We start from the raw sequence: 12,468 nt of genomic DNA on the forward strand, positions 1-12,468 counted from the left end.
TACTGTTGGTCTGAAATTTGAAATAAATTTTCATTTCTCTATCAGGTTAACATTTGATATTAGTTCTTCACTATCCTCAACTTTGTTGCCCCAGTTTATAAATATTTTTGAAAACAATATGATATCAACTGTAATCCCCCCCCCCCACCACCACAAGTTTCATAAGTTTGGTTCAGGTTTCCAGACTTCAGGTTTCATTAAGGAAACCACATCTTTTAGAGTCATATTTTTTTAATATAGTTGTGACATTTTCAATTCATGCTTATTCCATGAATAAGAAAATTTTGTTATTTGGTTTTTTTTTTAGGAGCATTAGCAACTAAGGCCATATTGCTCTGGGGATATGCGGTGGTCATTTCCTGACCTTTCCGCATCCTCCATATTTGGTGGTCACCGGCTCGAACCCCAGTCTAATCAAGAAGCATGTGCTACGCACTGCTGCTCCTGTCCACCTGGCTACGGAGGCACCCAGAAGATTTTGTAGTAACTAATTTGATGGATAGGGCAGAGATCAGTTTAAGGGCTTCAGAAAACTTGTTCTGGTAGGTGCCAGAATTACAAGTTGGTCTGATTTCTCTTAACTGCATACAGGCACATGCAGTTAGGAGGAAGAAACATTGTTACAATATTGTCATCATAACTTTACATTTCACCAACGTCTGGATGCCTTGGGGTATTATCAAGAATTATAGAGCTAACTCAGATTGAAAATCATTCAGCAAACAATTCTGTATTTACTCAACCTTTCTGGTAGCTTTTGTAGAGAACAAAAGCTACTAGAAATGTTTGGTTTCTGTGATTTTACTGTCACCATTAAACACAGTTTGGCTTTTGGGTGGAATTTTTACAAGGGTTGAACATTACTATTTCATTGCAGATTTTGTATATTTTAAAAAACAAAATATAAAAATAGAGTTTTTGTTTTTATGAACTACAGTTTCTTTGATAAATATCGTAAAATAGTCACTCTCACCAGTATTGTATTTTGAATAAATTCATGCTGATCTGTAACAGAAATTTCATGTAAAAAGCCTTTCACTGAGGAAAAATTAGATGATGTTGTAGAGCAGATGTATTTTAAGAGCACAAAAGGTGATATTGCTGTACATGTTGACAATAATGACATTAAGAGTAGGAGATCTGTGGATATACTTAGCAAGTACAGGACATTGAGAGAAAAAGTTACGAGTTAGGGTTAACACTGAAGGTGTCTGCAATTCTGCCCAGATACAATAGGAGGGAGTATATGATGAGAGCTCGTCAATCATTTTGGCCCTTGGAGAGATTATACAAGGTTCATGGGGTAGAATTTTTCTCAGCGCGGTTTCTGCTTGTTAGGAGGGAACGCTTTTACAGGAATGGGGTGCAAGAATATTTGATGCTATCAAGACAGTGTTAGGTGGGTTTGAAAATTGCATCTTGGGGGAATGTACAGAATAATAGATTAACGGTAGGTTAACATGGTAATAGTACTTTATCTGTAGTTTTGATAATATAATATTGGGTCTAATTTATCTGCTATCATTTTCCCTCCCTATCTTATCGTATAAATTTCTTTTATAAATTTTGTAATCACCTAATTTGCTTGTAATCTAACCGAAATATGGTGCTATCTGGAAATTGGTGAAGACTAGTTCCACTATGGTATGTATATTTAGGCAGGATAGGTAATGTATATGGTATGTAATTCAGGAAAGATTGGGAAGATAGAAGGGGGTGGAGGAGTCATGCTTCTTATTAAAAATTGCAAAAAAAAGAAAAAGTGTGGTGTAAGTTAGTTGGAAGCAAAAAAACAACGAGAGTGGGAGCAATTTAAAAACCAGAAGAATGTGATGAGAGTCTTTACCTGCAGATAGAATGGGCAAGTAAGCAAGCATGAATGTTTTATTATGGGTAACTTTAATCTGCCACAGATTGATTGGAATAAGTGGGAAGAAAACTCAAAATGGGGGGAAAAACCTTTGAAATAAACTATGATTATCATTTCTATCAGCATATTAGAGAAAGTACTAGAGGTGAGAATATTCTTGACCTCATCATTACTAACAAATGAGATGACATCACAGGGCTTCAAGTACAGGAACCATTGTCAGGAAGTGATCATGCAATGGTCAGCTGAAAGATGTTGCAGTAGTTAAAGGTAAAGGCATGGGTTTTAACTTTAAAAGAGAGGACTTTGACAGTTTAAGGTGCTATACAGCATCTGTGAATTGGACAGATTGCGAAGAATTTAAATACATTTAAATTATGGAATGCTTTTAAAGCAAAATCACAGAAGCCATGAATGCATGCATACATTTAAGAAAATATTGCAGGAGGAGGAGGATGTTGAAATGGATGACTGCAGGGCTGGCTGGTAGAGCAGCCAGCCCTGCAGTCATCATAGAGCAGAAAAAGGTGCCATGGGACAGTTATAGAGCGATGAAAAGTACTGAAGCCTACAACAGGTACAAGCTTATCTGTAATAATACCACAAATAAGGCCAGGGAGGTCAACTCTGTGTGTGACAATTCACATACATGAATTTTTCATGTTTATGAATACAATGAAGAAGGAAGCTAGTTAGATAGCCCAGCTGATGTTGTAGATGAATTGAATAAGTATTTGCATCGGTCTACTGATAAAAGACCCTTCATGCTGAGAAGAGTCTGTGTGAGTGAGGCTGCACCATATGAAATTAGTGATGTCATAAATACAGATGATTTTTTATTAGAAGAACTTTTGAGCATAAAGTCTAGTAAGGCTTCTGGAGTTGATGCCATATACACTGTAGTTTTGAGGGAGAGCATGAGGGAATATATTGAACCATTGAGGTTAATATGGGGGCATTTTTGGATTCGGGAGATTCCTTTGGGTTGGGGAAGTGCCAATGTATTGCCAATATATAAAAGCGGTTCTAAGAGTGAAGTTGGTAACTACAGACTGGTTAGTCTAACTTCAGTGGTAGGAAAAATCTTAGAGGCAGTGATTAAGAGTGCAATCCAGGGACATTTAGATATACAGTAGAACTTCAATTGGCCGTCACCCTATTTACTGTCAGTCTCTGTTAACCGTCACTTAACCCCACTACGCTGTAATGCATTGTGATATTGGTGCCATTGTCAATCAGTCTGTTTACAACTCACTGTATACAGTTTTACTTTAACCTCTTGTTTCATATTTTAATAATTTTTATTTAGTAAACTCATCGAAATGACAGAGAAACATAAGTGAGTACTGTTTGACGATTGAAATAATCAATTGTCTAAGAAAAGGTGAAAGTGCTGCAAGTATAGCATCAGTTTATGGAATAGGAAGAACTACGGTAAAAGATATAAAGCGTGATGGAAACCACTGATGGTAATGTTAAAAGTCATAAAACAATGAAGCTTGCTAAAAATGAACAATTGGATACTGCAATGTTTCAATGGTGGGTTCAAAAACGTAGCCAAGGAATTCCATTGTCAGAACCTATAATAATTGAAAATGCCATTGAAATCAATAAAAACCTATCCAGAGATCAATTGAAATCAATAAAAAACTAACCGGATGGTTGGAGAAAGTTTCGCCATGGTATTTGACAGTTGTCGATCCAGGGTGAGAAGCAAAGTGCAGATAGAGCAGCAATATCTGTTTATCGTGAAAAACTGCAATGAGACCGGCCTTAATTGGAAGGCACTACCTCAAAAGACACTGGCCTCAATGATTGAACATAACACCAGGATATAAGATGCAAAAAGATCGCATCACTATAATGGTATATGCTAATGCCAGTAGTCATAGATTGTCTTTGGTTGTTGTAGGAAAACCAAAAAAGCCTAGATCATTTAAAAATATTAATTTAAACGCTTTGCCAGTTAAATATTTCTTACAAAACAATGTGTGGATGAGCCAAGATATATTTCATGATTGGTTTCATAATATATTTGTACCTTGTGTAAGATCACATTTGGCATCAAAAGGTTTACCACAATATGCAGTGCTACTGATGGACATTGCACCTACTCATCCCATACACGTATGTGATTTAAAAAGCAATGATGGCAAAATATCATGCCACTTTCTGCCAGCAAACACAACATCTCTCATTCAACCAATGGACTAAGGTGTGATTCAGAGATTGAAATGTCGTTATCGCAAAATGTTCATTCAAAAACTTGTTCGGCAGAAAATAAATTAGATTTGATAGAGTTTTGGAAAAGCTACACTATGAAAGACACAATTTTCAATGTAGCTGATGCCTGGAATGATGTTCCAGTTCAAACAATACAAAGAAGCTGGAATAACCTATGGCCAGAAATATATTCAAGTGATACAGAAACCATTCCAAAAGAAACTGAAATTTTGTAGCTATGTTCGAATGTTCCTGGTTTTAAAAATATTTCGATGGAGGAAGTAAATGATTGGCTGTATATGGACAAAATGGACGTCGGATGTGAAATTGTGCAAAGAGTGATGACCATTTCGGATGATTCTGAAATGAAACTGAAGAAGAAAAAGGCTGCTGATGGAACAATAAACATAATATTAGCCACTGCGAAGCTGAAACTATGTTGTCAAAGTGCATTGAGTGGTTCGAGGTACAAGAAGAAGCAGACACTACGCAAGTGTTACTTTTGCGTAAAATTCTTAATATTGCCTACCAAAAGTTTCAGTGTTGGGTCCGTTGTTCTTTTCTGTATTCATTAATGATATTGATGATGGTATATCAGGCTTAATGTCCAAGTTTGCAGATGATACGAAGGTCAGCAGGGTTGTTAATGACAGTACGCTGCTGCAACAGGATCTAGAAAAGTTCAGCAGATGGGCTGAGGGTGGCAACTGAAGTTTAACATTGACAAATGTAAAGTACTGCATATGGGAAGCAGTAACCCCAGAGTAATGTATCAACTGTATGGTACTACACTGACAGTGGTAGAGAGTGAAAAGGACCTGGGGGTAATTGTGCAGGCAGATATGAAGTTTTCTGAGCAGTGCAAACGGTCTGCAAGAGTAGCTTGTCAATGATATACAGGAATTTTTCTAGCAGGGATAAGGATGTGTTTATCCACTTGTATAAGACAATGGTCAGGCCACACCTTGAGTACTGTATACAGGTCTGGAGGCCTCATTTTAAGAAGGATGTAGAGCTGTTGGAACGAGTACAGAGAAGGGCAACAAGATTAGTGACTGGAAAGGGTTGCTCTTATGAAGAAAGGCCAAAGTTTTGCAAATTACAGTGTCTGGAGACTAGGCACCTGCGAGGTGATCTGATTGAGGTGTATAAAGCCTTGAATGGTTTGAGCATGCCAATGCTGATAGGATTCTTCCCTTCCTCTCGCTCAGAATAATCACCCGAGAGGGCATAAATTCAGATTGGGGAAAGACAGTTGTAGGTGGTTGATCGCTAGAACAAACTTCCATCTGTCGTAGAAGTTGATAGCTTAAACAGATTCAAGGCAGAACTAGACAAACTTTTGGAGCGAGTGGATGGGTGAAATGAGGTGTGTGTGTTGTATCATGCGCCCTTGCTAATGTTAAAAGGCTCGAGGGTAATAAAACAAAAGAAATTGACTGACTTTTTTTAGAAAATAAATTTAATTATGTAAAATTGTGTTTGTTTATATTTTTTATGATATTACTAGACCAATGTAAGTCAAAATATTAAAAATATTTATGTATGTAGCTATCTGTACTATGATTTTTTGATGACCTGGTAAAAAATAAATAATAAAGTTTAATTAAATTTCATTAGGTTATGTATTATGTAATAAAATAAACAAGTTAGGTGACCCAGGCTATTGTATGTATAATGTTTCTAATGTACATATTCTATTATCTGTCTATTCGATTATCCATCATGGTCTCGATCCCATACCCTGACAGACAATCGAAGTTCTTCTGTATATGTCATTCTTAAGGACACATGGCTTTGTTGACGGTAAATAACGCTTAACTAACTTAGTAGGCTATTTTAACAGTTACTCATGAGTTGGATTTAAGAATAATTTCGACATAGTTTATTTGGATTTTAGCAGAGCATTTGACTCTGTCCATCATGCGAGATTACTGTATAAGCTTGAACAAGGCTCCCAGTTTCCAGAACCTTCGAGTATTTTCAAAAAGTTTCGTTTTTGGAGCTTTTTGGTTTTCGGAATTGGGATTCCTGGTAAAATTCTAAGATGGATTGCTGTGTAGCTGCAGGGTAGAAGGCTGAGTGTTGTGATTAATGGCTATTCTTCAGATTGGTGATATATCAGGAGTGGAGTCCCTCAAGGATTGGTTCTTGGACCACTGTTGTTTCTCATTTTCATAAATGACATCGATGAATGGATAGAAGGTGTAATGTAAAAATTTGCAGAATGCATAAAGATTGGCAGAGTCGTTAATTATCAATGCCAAGCAGCACTCCTTCAGGATAATTTGAAGACTTCAAAGATGATCAGAGAAGTGGCAGCTATGTTTTAATGCTTCTAAATGTGGGTTTTACAGCAACCCACAAATAAATTATTCACTTGGTAGGGGTGAATTAAAAAAAGTGGAGGAGGAAAGGAATCTGGGAGTTACAATATTGACAGATATAAAATTTTCTGAACAGTGTAAACAGGCAGCCAGGAAAGCCCATGGTGCCCCGTCAATGATTTATTGAACATTATCCTATAGAGATAGGGAGGTCATAATCTTAATGTATAAGGCAATTGTAAGACCACATTTGGAATACTGTGTTCAAGTATAGAGACTTCATCTCAAAAAAGACATTGAGCTTCTTGAAAGAGTCCAAAGATGGGCAATTCGAATGGTGAGTTTGACAGAAGGATGACCATACGAGCAAAGACTGATTATATGGGCTACAGAGCTTGGCAACCAGGCACCTCATTATGGGGGGTTTAGATTAGATTGTAGGTTTTCTTTTAGTCAGTGTGTCGATTTCTGGAACAAGTTGCCCTCGCAGGTATTGAGACCAATAGTTTGAATAAATTCAGAGGTCAACTGGATAGTTAACTGTGTGAGAAGGGAATCATATAATTGCATTTTCTTATCTACTTGGTTTTTTTTTGGCAGTGCAGCAAAAGCCAGTGGCTTCCTTGCACTATATGGCGAATACTATTATGACTATTATAATTAGTAGTAATTAGTGGTAAGGAACCATTTTTGTTGCCTGTGTCTAGTTACTTGTGCAGCCCACAGAATTGTATATTAAACATATACATACAGCATTTTATATGTTTTGCACTTAGTTAAAAAAAGGTTGGACTTCTCTGGTTTAGGGACTGTTGAAATGCCATGCCCTTTTGATTTTTTTTTTTTTTTTTTTCATTCTCTTGAGACTGTGTGGTTCCTGATGCATGGAGCCCAGTAGATTAATCCCTTTTTTTTGTACAGAAATTTTATTTTATTATGTTATTTGCTTTTATTTTACTAAAGTGACAACTACAAAGGAGACAAGATGGTCTCCGCAAGCTTTGTATTCTTTTCACATACGCTTCTTAAAATATGCTTCTAATTCAACACATATGTGTCACACATAAGTCAGTTATAATTTATCGATACTTTTCAAAGTGCTGAAGACATTAAATTACATATCTAATTCTTAGTGCTAAAATCATTTTATAAATTTGTTACCATATTAAATAATTAAAAAAAAAAAAAAAAAACTTTTTTCTTCAGGCACGTCAGCAGCAGACAGCTGTTAATGGTCATAATAGTCCATTGAAAAGTAATGATATTTCTCATCCATGTACTCCATGTCCGAGGCCAACAATACTTGCATCACCTGCACCCAGTACAGAGAGTCCGACTGTTCCACAATACTTAAAGGATCGGTTTTCAGTGAGCCACACTACTCAGTATGGTATGAATCTTCTTTTGAAGCATTATAAAATTTTAATAATTATGATAAACTTTGAAGAAATGGTATCATATTTCCTGAAAAGTAATGGTCCTGTATACTTCTAGACAGTGGTTCCCATTTGGTTTTACTCTTGTCTCTCTAAAGAGGAATAAGTCAGTTCATAACTGGTCCCCCCCCCCCCCTCAGAGGGAAGATATGAACTGACCTCATGTTGCCACCTCTTATGAATGGGGATCATGCCCTAGAGAGAGAGAGAGAATGCCATTTGAGAACCATTGCTTTAAAAGGAGTTTTACAGATATTCACAGATAGTATGTAGATGGATATACATATACAGGTAGTTCTCGACTTTACAAGTTAATTCGTTCCTAGCGCACGCTCGTAAACCGGGAATTTATTTCCCATAGACATAATGTTAAAAATAGGGGTTACGTTATCAACAGTGAAATTAGTTTGCTAATTAGTTTGTTTAAACAATGATTGATTTATCCAAAGAAATTAAAATGTAGCCTGTAAAATCAAGCAAATTATAATAGAGAAATTATTTATGACTTAAAATGTTAAAGAATGTTTATTCTTCATCATCATAGACTAAATCACACTGGTTGGTCACTCATTATTGGCTCGGCACTCGTTGGGTTGCACAAGGAGTCGTTTTCTTCAGAAATGCTTCAAGAGGCATTTATTTCCAAGATAATCTTCTCTTTTCTTTATAAATTTCAATAGCATGCATAAGCAATTTTTAATGGAACGCACAAATTGCAACTAACATGATTTGCATGGAGTAACAAGTTTACGAAGCTTCAAAAAAAAAAAAAAAAAAAAAGGAATGAAGAGAAGATTCTGAAAATTTATTTATGTTTTTTATATGATTGAAGATTTCAGTAAAGGGCAAAAACATTTCACCACAATAACATAAAAACCCACACAATTCCAGCTATAGGTATTTTCACAAATGCAATAACATCAAGTTTACTACCCGTTTATAATTGCTTGCAGTAACAGAAAAGCCCAATAAACTGGAAAGTCAAATTGTTTTTATTGTTTTATGGTCGTGACTTCCAGAAATGTGCTTTAGAAAAAATATCACAAAGCTATTCAAAATTGGTTCTTATAACATGATAACGATGAAAGTGCATTTAATGATTTTAATTGGTAACTAATACAATTTACACTATAAAAACAACATTTCAGGGAGTTATATAGTGAAAATTTGAACTTCCGAGATCGTGAAATGAATTACAAAAAAACAATGTGTTATTGGGTTCACATTATGATATTTTCGCGATACGATGGTAATAGATTAATATCATAAAGCAGGGTACACTGTATTGTATAGCTACGTGCATGGTTTGAAATGCAGTATTTATGAATGTTTAACATTCATTTTTTGCAATTAATGTTCATGTTTTCGATTTTCTTGATACTTAGAAAGAAAAAAAACTCGTAAAACAAAAACTGCCTGTATACTGATATATTTGCACATTATGAAACTTAGAGTGATCACTTCCACTTGTTGACTTTAATTGTATTGTAATCGTGCTCATCCCATTCTGTTCTTTCAGGGGCATATTAGGTGGGCCATGATAAATTTTTATTTTCCAGTGTTACTTTTGTGTGTTTTTTATTTTATTTTATTTTTTTTTTAATAGAAAAATCAGTTTGAGACAGAATAAAGCTTGTAAGCTGCTCAAGAAAGTGTTAATATAAAACCTGAAACTAGACTATAGTTAGAGTTATATAACCTCAGTAAAATTGACATTTTAACTTACAAAATCAAAAATCAATAGATAAAAAAAAAAACAAAAAAAACACCATTCTTTTTCCTAAATATGCAGAGTGTGAAGTAATTACCATTTTGCTTATTTTACACTGCATTGAATTAGAAAGAATGTTTTGGAAAGTACTTACAAATGTATATAATGCTTGCTGGGACCATCTCATCTTCCCAGCGAGTGCTTTTGAAAGGTGCAAAATAAAGTACAATGAAATAAAAGAATAAAAATTATATGAAGAAGGATTGTGTCCACTACACCCTCATCTCATCAGAAACTAGCAAAGCCTTAGTGAACAAAGAGGCAATATATATGCAAGTTTTTTTTTTTTTTTTTTGGGCTCTGGTATCTTTAAAAGGACAAGAGCTTAACACCTTAGATCCCAAGAAGCGTAAGTTAGTCCTGCTGATCATGAATTCAGCAGTAAATCCCCACACCACATGGTGACCTTTAGTGACTGCAGTGGCTCTTCATATGTTGCATGGTATTTTCCTTTTTTCTCAACAGTTGTATTCACATCATCATGCAAATAAAAATGTCCTTCATTCATCCATAAGATGTATTTCATATTAGTATTAACCTTATAGAGCAAGGGAGCCACAGACTTTTGCTGCACACCAGCCAAAAGAAAAAAAATAATAAATAATAATAACTATAATAAATAAATAATATCTATAAATAATTTAGATATGCAATGCCTGCATACCTACATATAACCTTTATTTGCAGAAAACTAATAATATGTGCTGAAACCTTTAGACTAAATGGCAGCCTTTAGTCTCTATGGAACACTCTCCACCAGTTTTTATAAGTATCGTCCAGCATTTTCATCCATTTGGCCTTCAAAATGGCAACCTGTTAAGCTCTGTTTTTTTGGGCAGTTTCTACTCACTCACACCCAATGGTACAATTCATCACAGAGGATCTAGGATTGACATTAGGGCTCCATTCCAGGTATTTCACAGTCCTCAAACCAGTTCATCACAACACAAGCAGTATGATATGGAATGTTGTCCTGCTAATATGGGTATGGGCCTTCCCTGACTGGCTGCAACAATGTAGGTAACATATTATTGTCCAGGATGTCTAAACAGACTCCAGCATTCATGGTTTTTCTCCAAAGTGTTTAATTGAGACACTTTTAAGCAACCTGAAATTCAGGTTTCGAACAACCTGACAATGAAATCAGAATTTCATTGTCAGTACAGTCTGGCAGGTAGCTTTCTACCATGGCCATCAGACTGGTTACCATATATTGTGACTCGTCACTCTAAAGCACAACTTTCCATTGGTCTACGATCCAAGAAAGGCAGGTCTCACAGCAAGTTAAGACAGCATCTGGGATTAGTCAGGATGAGTAGTGGCTTGTGGACAGGTGTATAACTGTGGTGATCCATTCATGCTTCATTCTGTGCACTATACTGGACATGTGTCCCAATCATCTCATTGAGGGTTGCATGCCCTGCAACACTGTCAGTGTGCATTCAGAGTAAAGATTCTTGCTCGGAATGTGTTATTGTTAGTGTTTATGGTAGAAAGCACTCACTCATAAGCATTAAACCAGATGTTTGTTGATGGCAAAAGTGTGGGTGATTAATTGTATTCCACTGTTGAAAATATTATCCTTCTCTTCCATTATATCATCTTTATCATGTGGAGCAAGCTGTCACATTGTTCCACATCATCTGTGACATGATAGATATTTGTGGAGCAGGAGCTTCAATAGCTTGTGCAATGCTGACCTCACTTTTCCACTTAGTGGTATTATTTGGAAACTTTTTTTTTTTTTATTATTATTCTGGTGAATTTCTCTTCCCTGTCATCTGTATTGTGCTTTTGTTGTTCTACAACATACTTTTCCAGCTACAGACCTATCAGCATATTTCAACTTAAATTATGCTTGTGCTCATCCTGCATAATGTAAATGTTGTGTGAGCTGATTCAGATAAAGCTATTGTTGCATCAGAACAGCAGGGCACACCCATGACCAGGCTTGTTGGATGTTTGAAAATTTGCAGGGTGTTTTACTGTATTTCTGATCATAATCATAGCACTTTCTAGGTGCATTTGCATATATATATTTATATATACAGTAAGTGCCGGTTATAGGATCATGTTTGCAAATTGAATTTTGATTCTAATAAACACCTGTCAGCAAAAAACAAGATGGTTCGATTGCGTTCAAGAACACGAACGCTGGACATTGAAGAATTGGACAAATAGTTGCCTGGTCTGTTGAATCTCCGTTCTTGCTGTTTCGTGCTGACGGAAGAGACCAGAATATGGAGAAAACAAAAACTTGAAAAAATATTCTAATAACTTGTTCCAATTGCTTCTAGTTCTGTACAGAGTCGTAATAAATTGTGTATTCCGGAATTAAGCACTTTATTTGTCACGGTGTTTTAACAGTTTCATGGCTAGGGAGACAATCAGATTGGCGGCCATCAAAATGCCCACAACCAGAACAGGATCACTACCATATAAAATGCTGAATGGGTTAAAATGTAAGAATTTTGATCTCTGGCATTTTGTATTTCATCCTTTTGATTTAGGCATTTTGTATTTCGTCCTTTTGATTTAGGCATTTTGATTGCCAGTAATTTGAACTAAACCCACTACTGTATGTGTAATAAAGTAATTACGAAATTCCATTTATATGTAACTTAATATTTCCCCGAAGGGCTTTTCCGATTGCTACTGATTGGTCAAATTATGATAGCTATGCATGAGATTCTAATAAGCAAAAATAGACAAATATTATCCAGAGGCTATAAAAATAAAGATATAAAGCACAAATTTACACTTTATTACCAAAGGTTTATTACCAATTAAAAGATACATAAAAATCGGAATATTCTTCTGATTTTTACGTTTCGAACAAAA

At 35.5% G+C, this 12,468-nt stretch overlaps 1 protein-coding gene across 1 annotated transcript in view; it reads left to right on the plus strand.

The window, feature by feature from the left end:
- The window catches only part of LOC150083914 (nuclear hormone receptor FTZ-F1 beta-like), a 119,241-nt gene that overhangs the window by 34,263 nt on the left and 72,510 nt on the right, over positions 1-12,468 (plus strand). The window contains exon 2 of the mRNA XM_090374953.1: positions 7,627-7,810. Within this exon, the coding sequence (XP_090231079.1) occupies positions 7,627-7,810 (184 nt within the window). The remainder of the gene's footprint in view (positions 1-7,626; positions 7,811-12,468) is intronic.

Source organism: Mastigoproctus giganteus, chromosome 6 (assembly GCF_048544385.1).
Source record: "Mastigoproctus giganteus isolate SK-2022 chromosome 6, ASM4854438v1, whole genome shotgun sequence".
In the NCBI taxonomy this organism is placed as follows: domain Eukaryota; kingdom Metazoa; phylum Arthropoda; class Arachnida; order Uropygi; family Thelyphonidae; genus Mastigoproctus; species Mastigoproctus giganteus.